Genomic DNA, 20,864 nt, shown 5'->3' with positions numbered 1-20,864 from the left:
CACCCTCTCACAGGCTTCTCCTCCATCATACTCCATTTACAAAGCATGTGCACACACACACGCGCGCGCACACATATAACGATGGGGTGCATTTGCAGAATAATATTTACAGATATATTCAATTTTGCACAAAAAGCGCACAACATGCAGGTAGTCAGTCCATATAATATTTTATAAATTCCTAGTTTGGAAATAGAACCAGTCTGATTTAAGATTGGGATACTGACTCACCTTTCATGCATTGTCTGGGCTGAGCTGTCACCTGTTTTTAAAAAAAACCTTAAGTGATCTTGAGAATACGACTTAATAATAGTTCTGCAATGTACACATTAATGAAATAAAACCTGCAACCCATTCTAAAAGATGAAAGACTTAACAGCAATCTACATTTGTCAATATATCATTTCAGTTGCATGACACTGATCTTTTGCTCTTAACTCTGTGTCTTATGATCCTGCTCCACAGCTACCCGATGAAGGAGCAGCACTCTGAAAGCTAGTGCTTCCAAATAAACCTGTTGGACTATAACCCGGTGTTGTGATTTTTAAACCTTGTCCCACCTAGTCCAACAGCAGCACCTCCACCTCCTTTCTAATGAACACAACCCATACTTCCCAGTGCTGCCAGTAAACTGCCGATGAAACAATGCAGTGCCTGCACTCCCGAAAAATTTAAACTTCTAACGAAACCAGCTACTCAGTCACTGCTCCATCTGATACACAACATTGGAAACTTAGTACAGGAGGCTGCAAGAAATGAGCAGCTTTAAAACAAAAACCACTTGGAGCTCTAAGCTTTCGATGAGAGTCTGAGTCCGGCAGAACGTTCAGGTAACCTTTATTGTGTCCCAACATTGTTACAGCTTCAGATGCCCCCAGCAAAGATCACTTTTATCTAAGTCACAATGTTTAAACCCAAATGGAGCAATTAAGTGCAAAGTTACTTTCAACCATTTAATAAAACACTGCAAATTTTATTTCATATGAAAATACATTCATTTTATAATTTGGGTAAGATCTTTACAAAGGAAATATACTAAACAAAATAGCTTTCCTGGGTATCAATATTGACGACAGTTATGCAGCTATTAGTTGGCAATTGACCAACTAATTGAAATAATTTCAAAATAAATGAGCTGCTTCATTATTTTCCATTGAGATATTGCATATCTTGGCTCTCACCCAAGTATTCTCCGAAGAAAAAAATGCATCTGGATGGGGACATGAATAGGAAGAATTCAGAGGGATATGGGCCAAATGCTGGCAAATGGGTCACTAGATTAATTTAGCATATCTGGTTGGCCTGGACTGAAGGGTTTGTTTCTGTGTGCTCATTACAGACGCCCCTCTTCTGGGATCCCCATACCAGCTGTTATTTTCATGAAATAATCTGACAATTGTTGACTTCCATCAACCTATTCCATCCAGAGAAATTTCCTCTCCCTGCAAAGTGTGGTTCACGTTGGCAAGTTCAATCCTCCTCCAGTCCTCAGGAACACACTCTATAATGCGCAATGTTCTCAATACCTGTTTAACGTTCAGTGGGGAAACTATTTTCAGTCCAACAGGTAAACAGAATTCCTCCGAAATGTTTTTGGCAAATGCACTGCTCCCACGAGAGCTCATGGGCCCACAGTTCAAAGCTTTCAACAGCTTTTTTTCTCATTTCCCCGCCTTCCCAGGATGCAGAATTTCTCCCACCAGAAATTGTTTGCCCTGAAAAAAATCCAGCAGGAACATGATTATGGAGCTATCAGTAAAAATGCTTCATTTGGCTCAACCAAGGTTGGAAATGGAAGAACATTTCTGTTCAAAGTTACTGTTCGTTTGCCCTTTCAAAATTCCTTGAATTTAAGGTGTTCCATTGTAGCATTTATTTATGATCCATTAAAAGCAGTATCCAGTCTCATCTGAGTGAGGAACCGACTCAACAAGCGAAATAACTTTTCTGTCTGCTCTTTAGATGTGACAAACTCTCCCTCTCTGTTGATGCAACAGGATTACCAGAGCTGGAAGTACCACTCTCGGAATATAATTGTTGATTGACAGTTTACTTGAACTGTTTAACATAAGGATTTAAAAGCTGCTAGCCCGATCTCGCACAAAGCACAAAAACAAACTGTTCACCCGTGCCTGTGCAGAGGAGAAATTTCACTTGGAATAGATCACAAAATAAGAACTCTTACCAGACCCACAACTCATGTGTTTCCCACAGACAAAGTTAAACATCACACAACACCAGGTTATAATCCAGCAGGTTTGTTTGGAAGCACTAGCTTTTGGAGCGCCGCTCCTTCATTAGGTAATCGTGGAGAATGAGATCATGATGATAATTTATATCCAAAGGAGTCTAGGGTCATGGAAATGTGACACATCAAACAATTTTAGATTAAATCCTTCATCTTTTAGAATAGGTTTCTGCTCTTTGGTTTGTTAATCCCAGAACTTCTTTTTTGTTACCTTCTCAAGAATGTCATTCAAATGCAGAGCTTTTCTAACAATAAGTGTGAATTCTGTCTGCGCCCGAATGTTGTCAGACTAACATTTTTCTTAGAGAAAAACTTGACATTTAAATTACATTTTTGAGAAGGTAATTTATAGATTAGGGTGTAGAGGTCAGGGTGGATAGGCTGTGCTAAATTACCCATAGTGACCAGGGATGTGAAACTGAGGGTGGATTGGCCATGGGAAATATGGAGTAAGGGGGTGGGTATGTGTGGGATGCTGTTCAGAGGGCCAGTGTGGAATAGATGGGCTGAATGGCCTGTTTCCACATTGTTGGGATTCTATGACTCCCACCACAAAGGAGCGTTTTATCTGCATCTATCCTGTCAAGCCCCTTTCAGAATTCTACTGGTTTCAATAAGATCACTTCTGGTTCAGAGAGGTAGACCGCACAGAAATAGACCCTTTGGTCCAACTCATCCATGGCGACCAGGGTTCCCAAACTAAACTAGCCTCACTTGCCTGCGTTTGGCCCAAATCCCTCTAAACCTTTCTATTCATGTACCCATCCAAATGTCGTTTAGACTTTGTAAACGTACCTGCATTGGCCACATCCTCAACAAGTTCATTCCATGTGTAAACCGCCCTCTGTCAAAACATTGCCCTTCGGGTTCCTTTTAAATCTCTCTCCTCTCACTTTAAAGAAATATCCCCCCTAGTCTTGAGCTCCCCAACGCTAAGGAAGAGCCTTTGCTATTCACCTTACCTCCACTCCTCATGATTTTATCAATCTCAATAATGTCACCCCCCAACCTCCTGTGCTCCAGTGAAAAAGGTCCCAGCCTCTCATTATAACTCAAACCCTCCAGTCCTGGCAACTTCCTGGTAAATCTTTACCGAACCCTCTCTAATAGTATTCTTCCTATTACAGGGACACGAGAACCATACTCAGTACTCTGAAAGTGGCCTCACCAACATCCTGTACAACCTCAACATGATGTCCCAACTCCTTTACTCAATGTGGTGAACAATGAAGGCAAGTATGCCAAATGCCTTTTTAACCACCCTGTCTCGCAGTGAAGCAACTTTGAAAGAACTGTGTACCTGAACCCCACCATGTCTCTCCCTTACAGCATGACACAGGGCCCTACCATTAACTGTACAAGTCCTGACTGTCCTTGCTTTAGCAAAATGCAAGCCCTTGCTTTTATTCATACCTCACTCATACACACGTGCTCTCTCAGACACGCACACATACACTCCCAACACACTCACAGGCATATACTCCATCACACTCTTATGTGCACTCATGCATAAACTCACATATCACTTTTTGGGCAAATTTGTATTGGCAGAATTATGTTTGCAGATACATTCAATTTTGCTCAAAAAGTGCACAGTCTGCAGGCAGTCAATCCATGTAATATTTTATAAATTCCTACTTTGGAAATAGAACCAGTCTGATTCAAAATTGGGACATTGACAGACTCGAACCTCACACCTTTATCGGGGCTGTCTGGGCTGAGTTGTCACTTATTAAAAAAAAACTTAAGTCATCTTGAGAATGTGAATCAAAAGATGTTCTGGGATTTACATATTAATGAACTGAAACCTGCAACGCATTCTAAAAGGTGAAAGACTTAACAGGATATATTGAACAAACCAAGATTGCTATCAGTTGCATGACACTGTGATCTTTTGCTATAAAATCTGTGTCTTATGATCCTGCTCTACAGCTACCCGATGAAGCAGCAGTGCTCCAAAAGCTCACATTTCCAAATAAACCTGTTGGACTATAACCTGGTGTTGTGTGATTTTTAACTTCATCCAGGCGAGTCCACCACCGGCTCCTCCACATCATTTCTAGTGAGCACAGCCCACACCTCCCAATGCTGCCAGTAAACTTTACAACGCCGATGAAATGACACACTATGCCCTCCTGAAAAATTCACAATTTCTAACGAAACTGGCTGCTCATTCACTGATCCATCTGATACGCCACATTGGAAGCTTAGTGCAGGAAGCTGAAAGAAATGAGCAGCTTTAAAACAAAAACCTTGGAGCTCAAAGCTTTCAATGAGAGTCTGAGCCGGGGGTAATTTCAGGTAACCTTTATTGAGATCCAACTTTGTTACAGCTTCAAACCCCCTCAGCAAAAAGGCAGAGAAAAAGTAGCTGCTTTTTAAACAGTTCAAGGTCAAAACGTACACGCTACCCCACCACCCCCCTACCTCACTTCTTTACTATTGGTCACCACCAAGTTGTCCCTTTGTAATTGGATCCTTGGTACAGCCGTAACCCGGAGGAAGTATTGCCTCACTCGGCAATTTCAACCCATACCCTGTATCGCACCATCTGCTGCAGTGGGATTCAAACCCGGGAGCCCCTGGAACTGGGTTGGTAGTCCAGTCGATACTGGCACTCAACCATCGTGCCTTCAATCCCCCTGCGATGGTACATGAACTCCCTGGTGCCTCTGGAGGTTGGTAGAGCTGGTGAAGCCCTTCCTGCACAGGGGGCAGCTGAAGGGCCTCTCTCCTGTGTGGACCCGCTGGAGGGTCAGCAGGTTGGAGGCCTGGGTAAATCTCTTCCCGCACCCGGGGCAACTGAAGGGCCTCTCCCCCGTGTGGACCCGATGGTGCCTCAGCAGGGTGGAGGAATCGCTGAAGGCCTTCCTGCACACTCGGGGGCAGCTGAAGGGCGTCTCCCCAGTGTGGATCCGCTGGTGGGTTAGCAGGGTGGAGGAAGTGCTGAAGCCCTTCCCGCAGACGGGACAGGGGAACGGGCTCTCCCTGGTGTGGCTGCGCCGATGAGTCTCCAGGACAGACGGGACACAGAAGCTTTTCCTGCAGTCGCCACACTTCCATCGTTTCTCCACAGGGCTGGATTCCTCGTGTTTCTCCATGGCCGAAGCTTCAGTTACACACACATGCGTGTGGAGCCCCTCCCCACCGTGAATTCCTCTTCCCAGGCCGTATAACTGTTTCAGGCTCAACACTCAGTGCGCTGCAACAGTTGGGTCTCTCATTCAGTCCCACTGATGCTGAAAACGTACTCAAACAGGAAACAAAACGCTTTGCTCCTTCTCACAGAATCATAGTTGAAAATCATTGCGGTCCCGATGGATTGAGTGACTGTCAGACATTGACGTCAAAGTGAGGACTGCAGACGCTGGAGAGTCAGTGTCGAAAAGTGTGCCGCTGGAAAAGCACAACAGGTCAGGCAGCATCTGAGGAGCAGGAGAGTCAATGTTTCGGGCATCAGCCCTTCATCTGTTGATTTTGAAGCTTCAGTCTTCAGATCTTCAAATACACTGTTAAAAACAGATTACAAAAGTCATCACTATCAGTGCAGGGTAGAAATTCAGAACAAGCAATTCTATTTTGTGGAATATTCTTTTCTTTTGTTATTCCACAAAATTGAAAGCACTCCCACACCCTCTTCCCCCTCTGTTCTCACTCTGCTCTATCTAATTCTCCTGAAGGTGCTGATTCAGGATCTTACAGGGGCAGAAAAGCAAAAACGTCAAGACTGACATCTCTCTGAATTTTGGATACCTCCACCTGAAAGTTAATATCTTTCACAACACTGGGATCCTGCTGAGAGTGAGCAGGTCTAATTTTGGGAAGCAAAAAAAAAGTGTCAATTCAGGGTGAACCTGCAACGCAGCTTCTTGAGGAAGGACCAGACACAAAATGGTTAACGACCCTGGGAAGGTGGGAGCAAAATGAGACATCAAGGCATTAACACCAACACACTTCAGTCAAACCCTTCTGCTCCCAGTCAGGGCAAAACATGCTCTGAAAGTCCAGCCTTCATAACCACACTTCTGCTTCGACTGAAGACAATTAGACTCACACAGCACGGAAACTGACCCTTTGGCCCAACCTACCCAGATATCCCAAATTAATCTAGTTACGTTTGCCATCACTTGGCCCCTATATGGGCCGGGTGCTGGCAGCTGGGACTAAATTGGGTTGGCTATCTTGTCAGCAAGGACGGATTGGACCGAAGGGTCTGTTTCTGTGCTGTACATCTCTATGACTCCAGTCGCATTTGCCATCACTTGGCCCTGACCCATCTGAACCCTTCATATTCATATGCCCATCCAGGGGCCTTTTAACTTGTCATCGTATCAGCACCCACCACTTCCTCTGGCAGCTCACGCCATCGCTCAAGCGACTCCATGTTGAAAGCGTCTGATCTGGTGCACCAAATGACACCAGGATAATCTCAGATCATTCCAGATTGCATCGATACTCAGTCAGTGGCTTTCCCGATCAGGATGTTGTACGTGATCAAACAGGTCCATGGGTAGGCGATCCCCCACCTCTTAGTTCAAGTATCTCTACGAGAACTCCCTTGCTGGAGGTCCCTTGGAGACACTTCAACTGGACTTCATTGAGTTGGAGAAATGAGTTGAGTTGCTATAAATGTGTTTTGCTTATTGTTGATGTCTTTTGTAAGTGGATTGAAACCTTCCCTCCTCTTCATGCTACTGCTGAGACTGTGGTGAAGATTTTGTTTAAGGAAATAATTCCCTGCTTCAGTATACCTGCGTGCATTAGCTCGGTCAATGGACCAACTTTGTAGGTAATATTAACGGAGAACTCTGTTCCCAGCTTTGTATTTGTCAGCAACTGCATGGAGCTTATCCTCAGGCGGCCGGCCTTGTTGAATGTTTTAACCAGACTCAAGACTAAACTTGCCAAATTAATGGCAGAGTCTGGCCTCTCCTGGTTATGCTAATCCCTGTGGCCTTATTCCAGATGCGATCCATATCTGCGGGCAAGACATGACTGTCTCCAGCTGACAGTCTCTCTGGTCACCGCCTCCGTACCCTTGGATCGATTCGGCACCCTTCTCAGTCCACGTCCACCACATGACCGAAGCAATGATTGGTTATGTTCTTGCTCTAACTAATGTTATGCGTGCCTTTCACTCCCAGGAGCGTGCGGCCTACAGCGATGTTCCCTCCCTTTCAGCCTCGTCACGGGTAGAACCTGGTTCGTTGGTGCTCGTCAAGAACTGGACTGGCAAAGGTCTCCAACCTCGTTGATGGCCCCTTCCATGTTTTACTTCCCACCCCTACGGCGGTCCCAGTCTCTGAGCGCTCAGCTTGGGTCCAACTGCACCGTTGTAAATTGATTGACCGCACCAATCAAAAGGGGGGAAGAGGAGGAGAGAATCCTGGATCTCAACAAAAGGAGTGGACACTGTCCAGTTGGGTTTTGAATTTTGCTGTTGTTCTAATGTTAATCTTATTACAGATACTTGAACTAAGAGGAGGGACATTTGGGGATCGCTTATCTCCTCACCTTTCTGATCACGTACAACATCCTGATGGGGAAAGCCACTGACTATGGATGCGACCAGGAATGATCAGAGATTATCCACCACCCATGCTGAGGAGATATCGACCAGTGCACCGGACCAGACGCCCTTGACGTGTGGAACATGATGAAGATTGATTATTGCAATGGACTCTTACATCAGAAAGACCAGATGGTCCATCTGGACAGTAGAAATCAGTGAGAGTTATCATGTCGTTACCATGTTTTTTTTATTTTACCTGCAGTCGCAAGCCGAGTGAAGATAAAAATGATCAACCCTGTTATTATGGTAAATATGGCCAGGAACATTATCCCTTTTTGTAGGACGGGCCGACTCGAGAAAAGGGAATCCTGATAGGGGAAACTCCTCAATCCACAAACAACTTATTTATACAGGCCTACAGAACGCTCTTCACCCCAGAGGCAGTAGTATGTTACTCCTCTCTATCGGGAGATGACTTACTTGACCCGTCCCCAGTCCCCGATTCCAATCTATTCATCAGACTTCCTACTGTCTACCCCGTGAAGAGAAATATCACTTTCCAATACCTCGGGTCTGTGTATACAAACAGCTGGCCTAACACTGGCTGGGGTACAGCAGGCCTTATGCGGCACATGGACCTGGAACGGAACCCTTCCCTTGTGCATTTATAGGCCTTTTCTCTTTTCAGAATCTGATACTGTCACCAAGACCATGTACAATAGAGCTGAGGGAGAGCCCAATGTGAACAGCATTCTGAAGACCATTGTCTCCTATACAGTGCGAGTGCTCGAATCCCTTGGCCCATTTTTACAACGCTCAAGCGACTCCTCTGTGCCACCGTGGGCGGCACGGTGGCACAATGTAGCACTGCTGCCTCACAGCGCCAGAGACCCGGGTTCAATTCCCACCTCAGGCGACTGACTGTGTGGAGTTTGCACATTCTCCCCGTGTCTGCGTGGGTTTCCTCCGGGTGCTCTGGTTTCCTCCCACGGTCCAAAGAAGTGCAGGTCAGGTGAATTGGCGATGGTAAATTGCCCGTAGTGTTCGGTAAGGGGTAGATGTGTAGGGGTATGGGTGGGTTGCGCTTCGGCAGGGCGGTGTGGACTGATAGGGGAAACTCCTCAATCCACAAACAACGTATTTATACAGGCCCACAGAACGCTATTCACCCCAGAGGCAGTAGTATGTTACTCCTCTCTATCGGGAGATGACTTACTTGCCTGTCCCCAGTCTCCAATTCCAATCTATTCATCACTGTTTCCACACTGTAAGTAATCTAATCTAATCTAATCTAAAACGTCGACCCTTTACTCCTGTAGATCTGACCAGACCCCCTGCTGTAACATTTCAGTAACCTACTTGGACAAACTCTCCCTAATATACACCAAACCAGACTATTATTTCTTAAGGTAAAGGTAAAGCTACCAATTTCCTTGTCCTGGATGGCAAAGATGTCCCTCATAAGGTCACCATCGGAGCCCTTGTTCCCACAACAGTAGCTTGTCCTGGCCGGTGGACAAGTCGATAGAACCTCCATCTGAGGAGGATGCAGCGGTCGGTGTCAGCCAACCTCGCTCCAACTGGAAGGATCCCAAGGGACTGGGTGACAATACAGGACACCCAATAGGCTGGGGAATCCAGAGTACCCTGAGGTTGGAAGGATCGGCAGGAGTGACAAGTTAAAAGAACCGCAATTCCCTCTTTTGCGGCCTGACCATTCGCGGAAATAAGACTAAAGAGGCTCTGGAACAGAGTAAACTGGGATTATCAGACCTGTGTCTTTACTCTGTGCAGAATCGATATGCCTTAGACTATATATTCGCCGGGGAGGGTGAGGTCTGCACCATTGTCCAAGATAAATGCACTATGGGCATTCCCGATCTCACTGGCAATATTCCTCAGATACAAGAAGAGATCCAGGCATTCCTTGACAGAATGACTGAAGGGACCAGTTGGGGAAACTGCAGATTGGGTTCATGGTACAATTGGCTTATCAATTTAGCTATGTTTGTTTGTCGGTATTGGTATTGTTGGGTATTTAATTGCTAGGCTTATGAGGTCCCTTAGTGATATAGATTTGCCCCAGAAGATGTTCCTTTTGCGATCCGATGGCTCACCCACACGTGTCGATGGCGATGATAAATATGACCAGATGAGCTGCGAAGATGGTGGTGCCGCTTACAGGATGTTGATGGCTGGACCATCTTGAAGGGCATTTGTTTGGACGAGCCTTCTCTTTCAGTGATCTCGGTGCAATCAAAGGGAGAAATGAGGGTATGGGCATCTGGGTGAGAAAGTCTATAGCCTTACAACTTGTCTTTAAACATTCAGACTAAAATGTAATGCTGAATTATTGAATACATTTACTGCACTAGAAAATAAACAGGCAGGAAGGCTCAGAAAGAGGAGAGAACTTAAAGATAGGGACACCTGGGCTCACCAAGCGATAACAGGATGCTGTGTGGCAATTAAGAACGTTTGCCTCAGCATCGGTGAATCTGTGTGGACAGGACACCAAGTGATAACATTCACAGCCGTTCCCTTGTGAGACTATTTTAGTGCTGAGGCTGTTGAATCCCGTAGAAAATTAACTCTTAGTGCTGATCTGCTATGGATTGAAATGAATTGCATTTTGGGACTTTATGATGATATTGAGTAGCCATTACTGGTTAGTAAATACAAACTCTGTAAAAGGAAATATTGATAAAGCTTTACCTTACTTGCTGCAGCCGAAGCTCCAGCGGAGGAAACAGGCCGCGGGCACACTTCCGGCTTCTGGATGGCCACGCCCCCTGGCCCTGGTCCCGCCCCCTCCTCCGCCAAGGCGACGCGTAAGCCCCGCCCCTTCAGAACGCAGATCGTAAACCCCGCCCACCCAGGTGTATTTGGAAGCACTGGCTTCTGCAGCGCTGCTTCTTCTGCCGGTTGCTGTGCTGCAGGATCATAAGACACAGAATTAATACCAAAACATCACAGTGTCATGCAACCGATGCAATATTTGGAACAAACCTGGACCGCTGCTTTGCTTTTAGAATGGGTTGCAGGTTTCAGTTCCTCAATATATAAATTCCAGAACTTTAGATCAGATTCCCTCCAGTGTGGAAACAGGCCCTTCGGGCCAACAAGTCCACACCGACCCGCCAAAGAGCAAAACACCCAGCCCCATTCCCCGTCACCAAACACTACGGAGCAATTTAGCTTGGCCAATTCACCCTAACCCGCACGTCTTTGGACTGTGGGAGGAAACCCACGCAGACGCAGCACGGCGGGGGGGAGGGAATTGAACCGGGTGCTCTGGCGCTGTGAGGCAGCAGTGCTAACCACAAAACAAAGAGGGAGAGGGATGTAAGGCAGGCTTTCAGGGAGCTAGGGTGGAAGCTGAGGGCTAGAACAAACAGAGTGGTTATCTCTGGTTTGTTGCCTCCTTTCCCAGGTATCTGACCCTTGTCTTTCGTGTCCTCCCCTACCCTTCCTGTTATCCCTTGACCCCAGTCTCCTTTTTGTTATTTCTTCTACTGCCTCCACCATCATTTTGGCTTTCTGTTTCTGCTTCTCGTCTTCCCTTTTCACATACACTTTCTGTGCCTCTCGTAACACCTCTTCCATCTGTCTTTCACTCCATCCATCTAATTTCTGTAATTTCTTTTGTATGTCCGGCCATGATTTCGTTACAAACTGGACCTTTAAGTGTCCCTGTGCTATCTGATTATCGGGATCCATTCCCAAACACTTCCTTGTGGCCTCCTTGAGCCTTTTAAGAAATGCAGAAGGGGTTCCATCCTTCTCTTGTCGTACTTCAAAGGCCTTAACAAAGTTTTATGATCTTGGTGCCACCTCTTTAATTCCTAATATTCCCATTTCTCATAGATCCCGCATTGACTCCCTGTGTTCTCTGTCATTATTTTCCCAATGTGGGTCAACATTTGGGAATTTCTGTTCTGCTGGGGCCCCTTCTTCCCCAACTGGGTGCCTGTTTTCCCATTCCTATAAAGCTGCTCTCCTAATCATACCTCGTTCTTCCCCTGAAAATAACGTTCCTAAAATTGCCATCAGTTCTCCCCAGGTATATAAATTAGGCCCTAGGAATTGCTCTAATTGTTCGGCTAGTCCAACTGGATCCTCTATTAAACTTTTCATTTCCTTTGTAAAGACCCTAACTTCACTGCTAGTTAAGGGAGCGTTTACATATCCTATTTTACCTTCCCCAATCGGAACCTCTCGTAAGGGACATAATTTTACATTTTCCAATATCTCTGCCCCTCCTTTACGTGTGGTGGCTCGAGTGACTCTGCCCCCCCCCCCCCCCCCCAGGTTCTGCATCTTTTAGTTCAGAGTCCGTTCCCATTTCTGTGTCTGGACACGGTTCTACTTCGGGAGCTGTAGGCTCGTTCCGGGGAGTAGTATATGGGGGCGGCAAACACGTTAAGGGATCCCATTGTGGCTTCCCTTGTTCATTCTTTTTCTGTTCTTTCCCTGATTTCTCCCTATTCATGGGACATAATTTTACTCCCGCGCTCCCTATCCAACAAACCGCATAATCAGACTCTTTTTGACTGTACGCTTCTTTCCGAGTGACATATATATTAAGATCTTGACACAGCCAATCCTCATCGGACCCATATTTGGGCCAAAAAATACCAGGCGCCTTAATACTTTCTCTAGTCCAGACAAAACAACAATAGTTTACCATTGTAGCCTTATCTTTCCCCCGCGTCCGGGAGTTGTGTTCCCAATTTCCCAACATTCTCCCCAAAGGACTGTCGGGTGAAATATATTCCCCTTTAACGTTATTTACAGATCGATCGTTACCCAGGCAACTCCCCGTGCCTCCCATTGTTGCTAATTTAATTAATCTTAACGAGGTCCGGTGTCACCTTCTTCCACACCCCCTTCAGGGTCCTGACTAGACACCTTACTCGTCCAATTAATCTGACCAACTATATGCTTTTTGAGACTTCAACTGTTCTCCATAAATCACTTTTATGTAAGGATAAAAGAGATTAGTTAGAAACTGATAGTAAGGCAGTCATGACCTGTAAAAAGAACAGGAGTTAACATTTTATTTCATTATCTGTAAAATCCTTAATGTTAAGAGAAATCATGTTAAAATTTCCATAGTAGAAATCAGATTCAAAACAGTCCCGGATCTCAAGCTCCAGGGAACAAAGCAGAAACATTCAATCACCAACAAACAAATGTGCATTCAAACCAAATCACACCGGGTTAAACTTTCTAGTTGCTGGACAGCTCTTTCTCTCACACACACACACACACACACACACAGACACCGTGTCTCACAGACACTTTGAGCTTTCCGCAACGACTCCTCTAGCTTTTGAATATTCATCTGGACGTCTGGTCATAAGTTAGTTATGAAGGGCATCCTCAGTAGCCCTTCAACTACTAGCCCTTCTGACACGGGCTGTTTTCCATTGACATATGCTTAATTTTATATATCACCAATTCCCCATACTTTTATATGTCCTGACCACCAAGGCAAGACATAAAAGGTCCCTCTTCTGACCTTGGTCTGTGCACAGAGTTACCTGGTCATTTCGGTGTGCCCCGTCCCGCAGCAATTCTTGCAGCAAATACCGCTGCCCCCGGTCACCCGGATATATCCTTTAAGACCTTTCCCTACCCGGGTCCTGTGCACAAGAGCTGCCCGACCTAACCCGCCGCGTCTGCCCGCCTTGTTTCCAGGGTCTCCCAGTCCGGATCGTACTCGCCCAAACCGCGAACGACAAGCAAGGGAGTCGGAGATCACCGAAATCGGCGAGGTGCACCTCCCCGGTCATCCCAAGAGTGTCGAGCGGTCTGAGTCTTGGACCCCGGAACGAGGCCCCCAATTGTGAGAAACAGAACTCACTCACAAATCAATCAGCCTGAGACAAAGCCTTGGAAACAAGAACAATTTATTACAGTCTTCTAAGTACTGGACGCTTCTGCAATCAAGCAGAAATGCGCGCCAAAACAGAGCCTGTTCGCTTTCTTATTCAGTTTACAAATTGCGGAATCACTTTATTATGGAATCCGTATACTTCAGCTTTATTGTGAAATACCCCTGCTGCTTCTTTTTGTGGTCAACTACAACACTTTAAAGTTATTTCCTAGCTTAAAACTATTTTCTTTAAAAGACCCTCTATATTCATTAAAGTCGTAGCCTTACGTATGCTACATGCTACAAGAATTCCCCTTCCCTTCCCCCTACTACACCCCCTCACCCATCTGCAAAAACATTTCTAATCTCCCACAGAAAGAGGGATAGGGATGTAAGGCAGGATTTCAGGGAGCTCAGGTGGAAGCTGAGGGCTAGAACAAACAGAGTGGTTATCTCTGGTTTGTTACCCATGCCACGCAAGGCAAGGAATAGGGAGAGATATCAGCTGAACACCTGGCTGCAAGGATGGTGCAGGAGGGAGGGTTTCAGGTTTTTGGATAATTGGGGCTCATTCTGGGGAAGGTGGGACTTGTACAAACAGGACAGTCTTCACTTGAACCAGAGGGGTACTAATATCCTGGGTGGGAAATTTGCTGGTGCTATTCGGGTGGGTTTAAACTAGCTCAGCAGGGGGATGGGAACCGGGGGGTGTAGCTGCAATGCACAGGAGGATGAGTAGGAAGGACAGGGACTGGATTTCAGGGTCACAGGAATGTGCTGGTAGGCAGTGAAGTGATTTGAAGTGTGTCTCCTTCAACGCCAGAGTATCTGCAATAAGGTAGGTGAGCTTGCAGCACGGATAGGTACCTGGGACTTGGATGTTGTGGCCATTTCGGAGACATGGAGAGAGCAGGGTGAGGAATGGATGTTGCAGGTTCCAGGGTTTTGATCTTTCATTAAGAACAGCCAAGGCGGTAAAAGAGGGAGAGGCGTGGCCTTGTTAGTCAAGGATAATATAACGGTGGCTGACAGAACTTTTGATGAGGACTCATCTACTCAGGTAATGTGGGCTGAGGTTAGAAACAGGAGAGGAGAGGTCACACTGCTTGGAGTTTTTTTATAGGCCTCCGCAGAGATCCAGGGAGGTGGAAGAGGGGATTAGCAAAATTATTCTGGGTAGGAGTGAAAGAAACAGGGTGGTCATTATGGGGGACTTTAACTTCCCCAACATTGACTGCAAATGCTTTCACTCTAGTACTTCGTATGGATCAGTTTTTGTCCAGTGTGCGCAGGAGGGCTTTCTGACACAATATGTCGAAGGCCGACAAGAGGGGAGGTCACTCTGGATCTGGTGCTTGGCAAATGAACCAGGCCAGGTGTTTGATTTAGTGGAAGGTGAACACTTTGGAGAGAGTGACCATAATTCAGTTAGGTTTCATTTAGCGATGTAAAGGGATAGGAACATGCCACAGGTCAAGAGTTATCGATGGGGCAAGGGCAATTATAATGCAATTAGGCAAGACTTAGGATGCATAGAATAGGGTAGCAAAATGCAGGGAATGGGAACAATTGAAATGTGGAGCTGGTTTAAGGAACAGATATAGTGTGTCCTTGATAGGTATGTCCTGTCCGGCAGGGAGGAAGTGATAAGGTAAGGGGACCGTGGTTTACAACAGAAATTGCATCTCTTGTTACAAAGAAGAAGGAGGCTTATGTGTTGATGAGGCAAGATGGTTCAGATGAGGCGATGGAGAGTCACAGATTAGCTAGGAAGGATTTCAAGAGAGAGTTAAGAGCAATGAGAGGACATGAGCAGTCCTTAACAAATAGAATAAAGGAGAACCCTAAAGCTTTCTATAGGTATGTGAGGAATAAAAGGATGATTAGGGTAGGAATAGGGCTAATCAAAGACAGAAGTGGGAAGTTGAATGTGGGCCCTGTGGAGATTGGAGAGGTGTTAATGAATATCTCTCATCGGTCTTCACTCAGGAAAAAGAGAATATTGTAGAGGAGAAGAATGAGGTACGAGATATTAGACTCGAAAGGATCCAGGTTAGTTGCACTCAGGTGTTATCAATTCTAGGAGTGAAAGTAGACAAGTGCCCTCGGCCAGATGGGATTTATCCGAGGTTTCTCTGGGAAGCGAGGGAGGAGATAGCAGAGCCTTTGGCTTTGATATTTGAGTTGTTATTGTCTACAGGCTTAGTACCAGAGTGGAGGATTGCAAATGTTGTGCCCTTGTTCAAGAAGGGCAGCAGAGATGACCCAGGTAATTATAGACCAGTGAGCCTTACTTCTGTTGAAGGAAAGCTTTTGGAAAGGAATATTAGAGATCGGATTTATAATCATCTAGCAAGCAACAATTTGATTTCAGATAGTCAACATGGTTTCATCAAGGGCAGATCGTGGCTCACAAACCTTATTGAGTTTTTTGAGAAGGTGACCAAGCATGTAGATGAGGATAGGGCAGTTGACGTGGTGTACATGGACCTCCGTAAAGGTTCCACATGGTAGGATGTTGGAGAAAATGCAGAGGCATGGGATTGAGGGTGATTTAGCAGTTTGGATTAGAAACTGGCATTCTGAAAGAAGGCAGCGAGTGGTGGTTTATGGAAAATATTCAGCCTGGAGTCCGGTTACTAGTGGTGTGCCACAAGGATCCGTTTTGGGACTACTGCGGTTTGTCATTTTTAAAATTACTTAGGTGCAGGCAGAGGTGGATGGATTAGCAGAATTGGGCTGAGAGGTGGCAAATGGAGTTCAATGCAGCTAAATGTGAGGTGATTCACTTTGGGAAGAATAACAGGAAGCCAGTGATCTTGGAGTCCATGTGCATAGATCCCTGAAAGTTGCCACTCAGGTGGATAGTGCTGTGAAGAAGGCATACAGTGTGTTAGGTTTCGTTCGTAGAGGGATTGAGTTCCGGGGAACCGCAATATCACGCTGCAACTATACAAAACACTTGGAATATTGTGTATAGTTCTGGCCCCCATATTTCAGGAAGGATGTGGGAAGCATTGGAAACGGTGCAGAAGAGATTTACCAGGTTGTTGCCTGGTCTGGAGGGAGGGTCTTATGAGGAAAGGCTGAGAGACTTGGGTCCGTTCTCATTGCAAAGAAGGAGGCTAAGAGGTGATTTGATAGAGACATATAAGGTGATCAGAGGATTAGATAGGGTAGACAGTGAAAGACTCTTTCCTAGGATAGTGACATCAGCTTGTACGAGGGGGCATAACTACAAATTGAAGGGTGATAGATTTAAGACAGATGTCAGAGGCAAGTTCTTTATGCAGAGAGTGGCAAGGGCGTGGAATGCCCTACCTGCTAAGGTAGTCAACTCAGCCACATTAGGGAGATTTAAACAATCCTTAGATAAGCGCATGGTTGATTTTGGGATAGTGTCAGGGAACGAGCTGAGAATAGTTCACAGGTTGCGTAACATCGAGGGCTGAAGGGCCTGTTGTGCACTGTATTGTTCTATGTTCTTTGTTCTATGTTCTAAACTTAGTGCAGGAGGCTGAAAGAAATGAACAGCTTTAAAACAAAAACCTCTTGGAGCTCAAAGCTTTCAATGAGAGTCTGAGCCCAGTGTTAAGTTCAGGTAACCTTTATTGCAACCCAACTTTGTTACAGCTTCAGATCCCCCCCAGCAAAAAGGCAGAGAAAAAGCAGTTGCTTTTTGAGCACCTCAAGGTCAAAGTGCACACACCACACCTCCCCTGTCCCATCCCCCCTCACTGTCTTGACTATTGGCCAGCACCAAGTTGTCCCTTTGTAATCGAATCCTTGGTACAGCCGTAACCCGGAGGAAGTATTGCCTCATCAGCAATTTCAACCCATACCTTGTCTCCAAGTAAGTTTCTCCCGCTCATTTGCCAGGAAGGGGCAGTGTAGTGTCAACCAGACTGCTGTGGGTCTGGAGTCACGTGTAGGCCAGACCGGGTAAAGGATGCAGCTGGAACGACTGAGTGAATCCTTTCCCACAATGGCGGTTCCCTTCCCTAACGAGGGAGAGTGTGAATCAGATGGGGGCTTTCTCCCGCACCACCCCCTCCCTGAAACACTCTCATCGTTAGATTCCGAACTCCACATTTCTGACCGAATGCCAATTCTGCCATCTGTCGTGGGGGGATTCAAACCCGGAATCCGGGTTGATAGTCCAATCGATAATGGCTCACTTCTTCAATCCCCCTGTGATGGCACGTGAACTCGCTGGTGTTTCCGCAGGTTGGAGGAGTAGGTGAAGCCCTTCCCGCACTGAGAGCAAGTGAACGGCCTCTCTCCGGTGTGGATCCGCTGGTGCCTCAGTAGGGTGGAGACCTGGGTAAAGGCCTTCCCGCACTCTGGGCAGCTGAAGGGCCTCTCCCCCGTGTGGACCCTCCGGTGGGTCAGCAGGTGGGAGGAATACCTGAAGCCCTTCCTGCACTCAGGGCAGCTGAAGGGCCTCTCCCCCGTGTGGACCCGCTGGTGGGCCAGCAGGGTGGAGGAATTCCTGAAGGCCTTCCCGCACTCGGGGCAGCTGAAGGGCCTCTCCCCCGTGTGGACCCGCTGGTGCCTCAGCAGGGTGGAGACCTGGGTAAAGGCCTTCCCGCACTCTGGGCAGCTAAAGGGCCTCTCCCCGGTGTGGACATGCTGGTGGGTCTGAAGGTTGAAGGAGCAGGTGAAGCCCTTCCCGCATTGAGAGCAGGTGAATGGCCTCTCCCCCGTGTGGATACGCTGGTGGGTCATAAGGGAGGAGACGTGGGTAAAGGCCTTCCTGCACTGAGAGCAGCTGAAGGGTCTCTCCCCTGTGTGGATCCGCTGGTGGCTCTGCAGGGTGGAGGAGCAGGTGAAGCCCTTCCCACACCGAGAGCAGGTGAACGGCCCCTCCCCGGTGTGGACATGCTGGTGCCTCAACAGGGCGCAGGAATTGCTGAAAGCCTTCCCGCACTTGGGGCAGCTGAAGGGCCTCTCCCCCGTGTGGATACGCTGGTGGATCCGCAGATTGGAGGAGCAGGTGAAGCCCTTCCCACACTGAGAGCAGGTGAACGGCATCTCCCCCGTGTGGACATGCCGGTGACTCCGCAGGGTGGAGGAATCGCTGAAGGCCTTCCCGCATTCAGGGCAACTGAAGGGCCTTTCCCCCGTATGGACACGCTGGTGCCTCAGCAGGTTGGAGACCTGGGTAAAGGTCTTCCCGCATTCAGGGCAACTGAAGGGCCTCTCCCCCGTGTGGACATGCTGGTGGGTCAGCAGGGTGGAGGAATTGCTGAAGGCCTTCCCACACTCGGGACAGCTGAAAGGCCTTTCCCCCGTATGGACCCGCTTGTGCCTCAGCAGGGTGGAGGCCTGGGTAAAGGCCTTCCCGCACTCTGGGCAGCTGAAGGGCCTATCCCCCGTGTGTACACGCTGGTGGCTCAGCAGGTGGGAGGATGTGCTGAAGGCCTTCCCGCACTCTGGGCAGCTGAAGGGCCTCTCCCCCGTGTGGACCCGCTGGTGGGCCAACAGGTAAGAGGAATGTCTGAAGGCTTTCCCGCAGTCGGTGCAGGGGAATGGCCTCTCCCCAGTGTGACTGCGCCGATGAGTCTCCAGGGCAGACGGGACACGGAAGCCTTTCCCACAGTCGCCACACTTCCACGGTTTCTCCACGGGCCGGGATTCCTCGGGTTTCTCCATGGCCACAGCTTCAGCTGCACACAAACACGTGAGGAGCCCCTCCGTGCCGTGAAATCCCCTTTCCAGGCTGTATAACTGTGTCCAGCTCCACGCACAGTGCGCTGCAACAGTGGGGGCTCTCGTCCAGTCCCACTGATACTGAAAACGTCCTCAAACAGGAACCAAAAAGCGTTGATCCCTCTCACAGAAATCACAGTCAAAAATCGTTGCGGTCCCGATGGATTGAGTGACTGTCAGACATTGACATCAAAGTGAAGACTGAAGACGCTGGAGAGTCAGTCAAAAAATGTGGCGCTGGAAAAGCACAGCAGGTCAGGCAGCATCCGAGGAGCAGGAGAGTCAATGCTTCATCTGTTGATTTTGAAACTTCAGTCTTCAGATTTTCAAATACTCTGTAAAAAGAGATTACAAAAGTCATCACTATCAGTGCAGGGTAGAAATTCAGAACAAGCAATTCTATTTTCTGTGGAATATCTTTTGTTGTTCCACAAAATTGAAAGCACCATCCCACTCTCTCTCCCCCTCTGTTCTCACTCAGCTCTAACTAATTCCCCTTAAGGTGCTGATTCAGGAGCTTACAGGGGCAGAAAAGCAAAAACGTCAAGACTGACATCTCTCTGAATTTTGGATACCTCCACCTGAAAGTTAATATCTTTCACAACGCTGGGATCCTGCTGAGAGTGAGCAGGTCTAATTTTGTGAAGCAAAAAAAAAGTGTCAATTCAGGGTAAACCTGCAATGCAGCTTCTTAAGGAAGGACCAGACACAAAATGGTTAATGACCCCGAGAAGGTGAGAGCAAAATGAGACATCAAGGCATTAGCACCGACACACTTCAGTCAAACTCTTCTGCTCCCAGTCAGGGCAGAACATGCTCTGAAAGTCCAGCCTTCACAACCACACTTCTGCTTTCACTGAAGACAATTAGAGTCACACAGCACGGAAACAGACCCTTTGGCCCAACCTGCCCAGATATCCTAAATTAATCTAGTCACGTTTGCCATCACTTGGCCTCTATCTGGGCCGGATGCTGGCAGCTGGGACTAAATTGGGTTGGCTATCTTGTCAGCAAGGACGAGTTGGACCGAAGGGTCTGTTTCTGTGCTGTACACCTCTATGACTCCAGTTGCATTTGCCATCACTTGGCCTTGACCCATCTGAACCCTTCATATTCAGATGCCAGTCCAGGAGCCTTTTAACTTGTCATCGTACCAGCACCCACCACTTCCTCTGGCAGCTCACGCCATCGTTCAAGCGACTCCACGTTGAAAGCGTCTGATCTGGTGCACCAGATGACATCAGGATAATCTTAGATCGTTCCAGATCGCATCGATACTCAGTCAGTAGCTTTCCCGATCAGGATGTTGTACGTGATCAAACAGGTCAGTGGGTAGGCGATCCCCCACATCTTAGTTCAAGTATCTCTACGAGAACTCCCTTGCTGGAGGGTCCCTTGGAGACACTTCAACTGGACTTCATTGAGTTGGAGAAATGAGTTGAGTTGCTATAAATGTGTTTTGCTTATTGTTGATGTCTTTTCGAAGTGCATTGAAGCCTAACCTCCTCCTA

The 20,864-nt window shown here is 47.2% G+C and overlaps 3 protein-coding genes across 6 annotated transcripts in view; 1 reads left to right on the top strand and 2 right to left on the bottom strand.

Moving 5' to 3' along the window:
• LOC148142977 (uncharacterized) overlaps positions 1 to 20,864 on the bottom strand; it is a 425,985-nt gene that overhangs the window by 152,618 nt on the left and 252,503 nt on the right. The window lies entirely within an intron of this gene.
• Positions 1 to 20,864, top strand: part of LOC148142982 (uncharacterized) — a 146,389-nt gene that overhangs the window by 102,545 nt on the left and 22,980 nt on the right. The window lies entirely within an intron of this gene.
• The window catches only part of LOC148142981 (uncharacterized), a 73,192-nt gene continuing 69,566 nt past the window's right edge, over positions 17,239 to 20,864 (bottom strand). Inside the window, exon 6 of the mRNA XM_087975768.1 lies at positions 17,239 to 19,434. Within this exon, the coding sequence (XP_087831894.1) occupies positions 17,824 to 19,434 (1,611 nt within the window). The 3' untranslated portion in view covers positions 17,239 to 17,823. The remainder of the gene's footprint in view (positions 19,435 to 20,864) is intronic.

The sequence above is a fragment of the Chiloscyllium plagiosum genome, unplaced genomic scaffold, assembly GCF_037043375.1.
Source record: "Chiloscyllium plagiosum isolate Xiang-an unplaced genomic scaffold, Cpla_swu_hap1 HiC_scaffold_27, whole genome shotgun sequence".
NCBI lineage: Eukaryota > Metazoa > Chordata > Chondrichthyes > Orectolobiformes > Hemiscylliidae > Chiloscyllium > Chiloscyllium plagiosum.
This window is presented reverse-complemented; position numbering and strand designations above follow the sequence as displayed.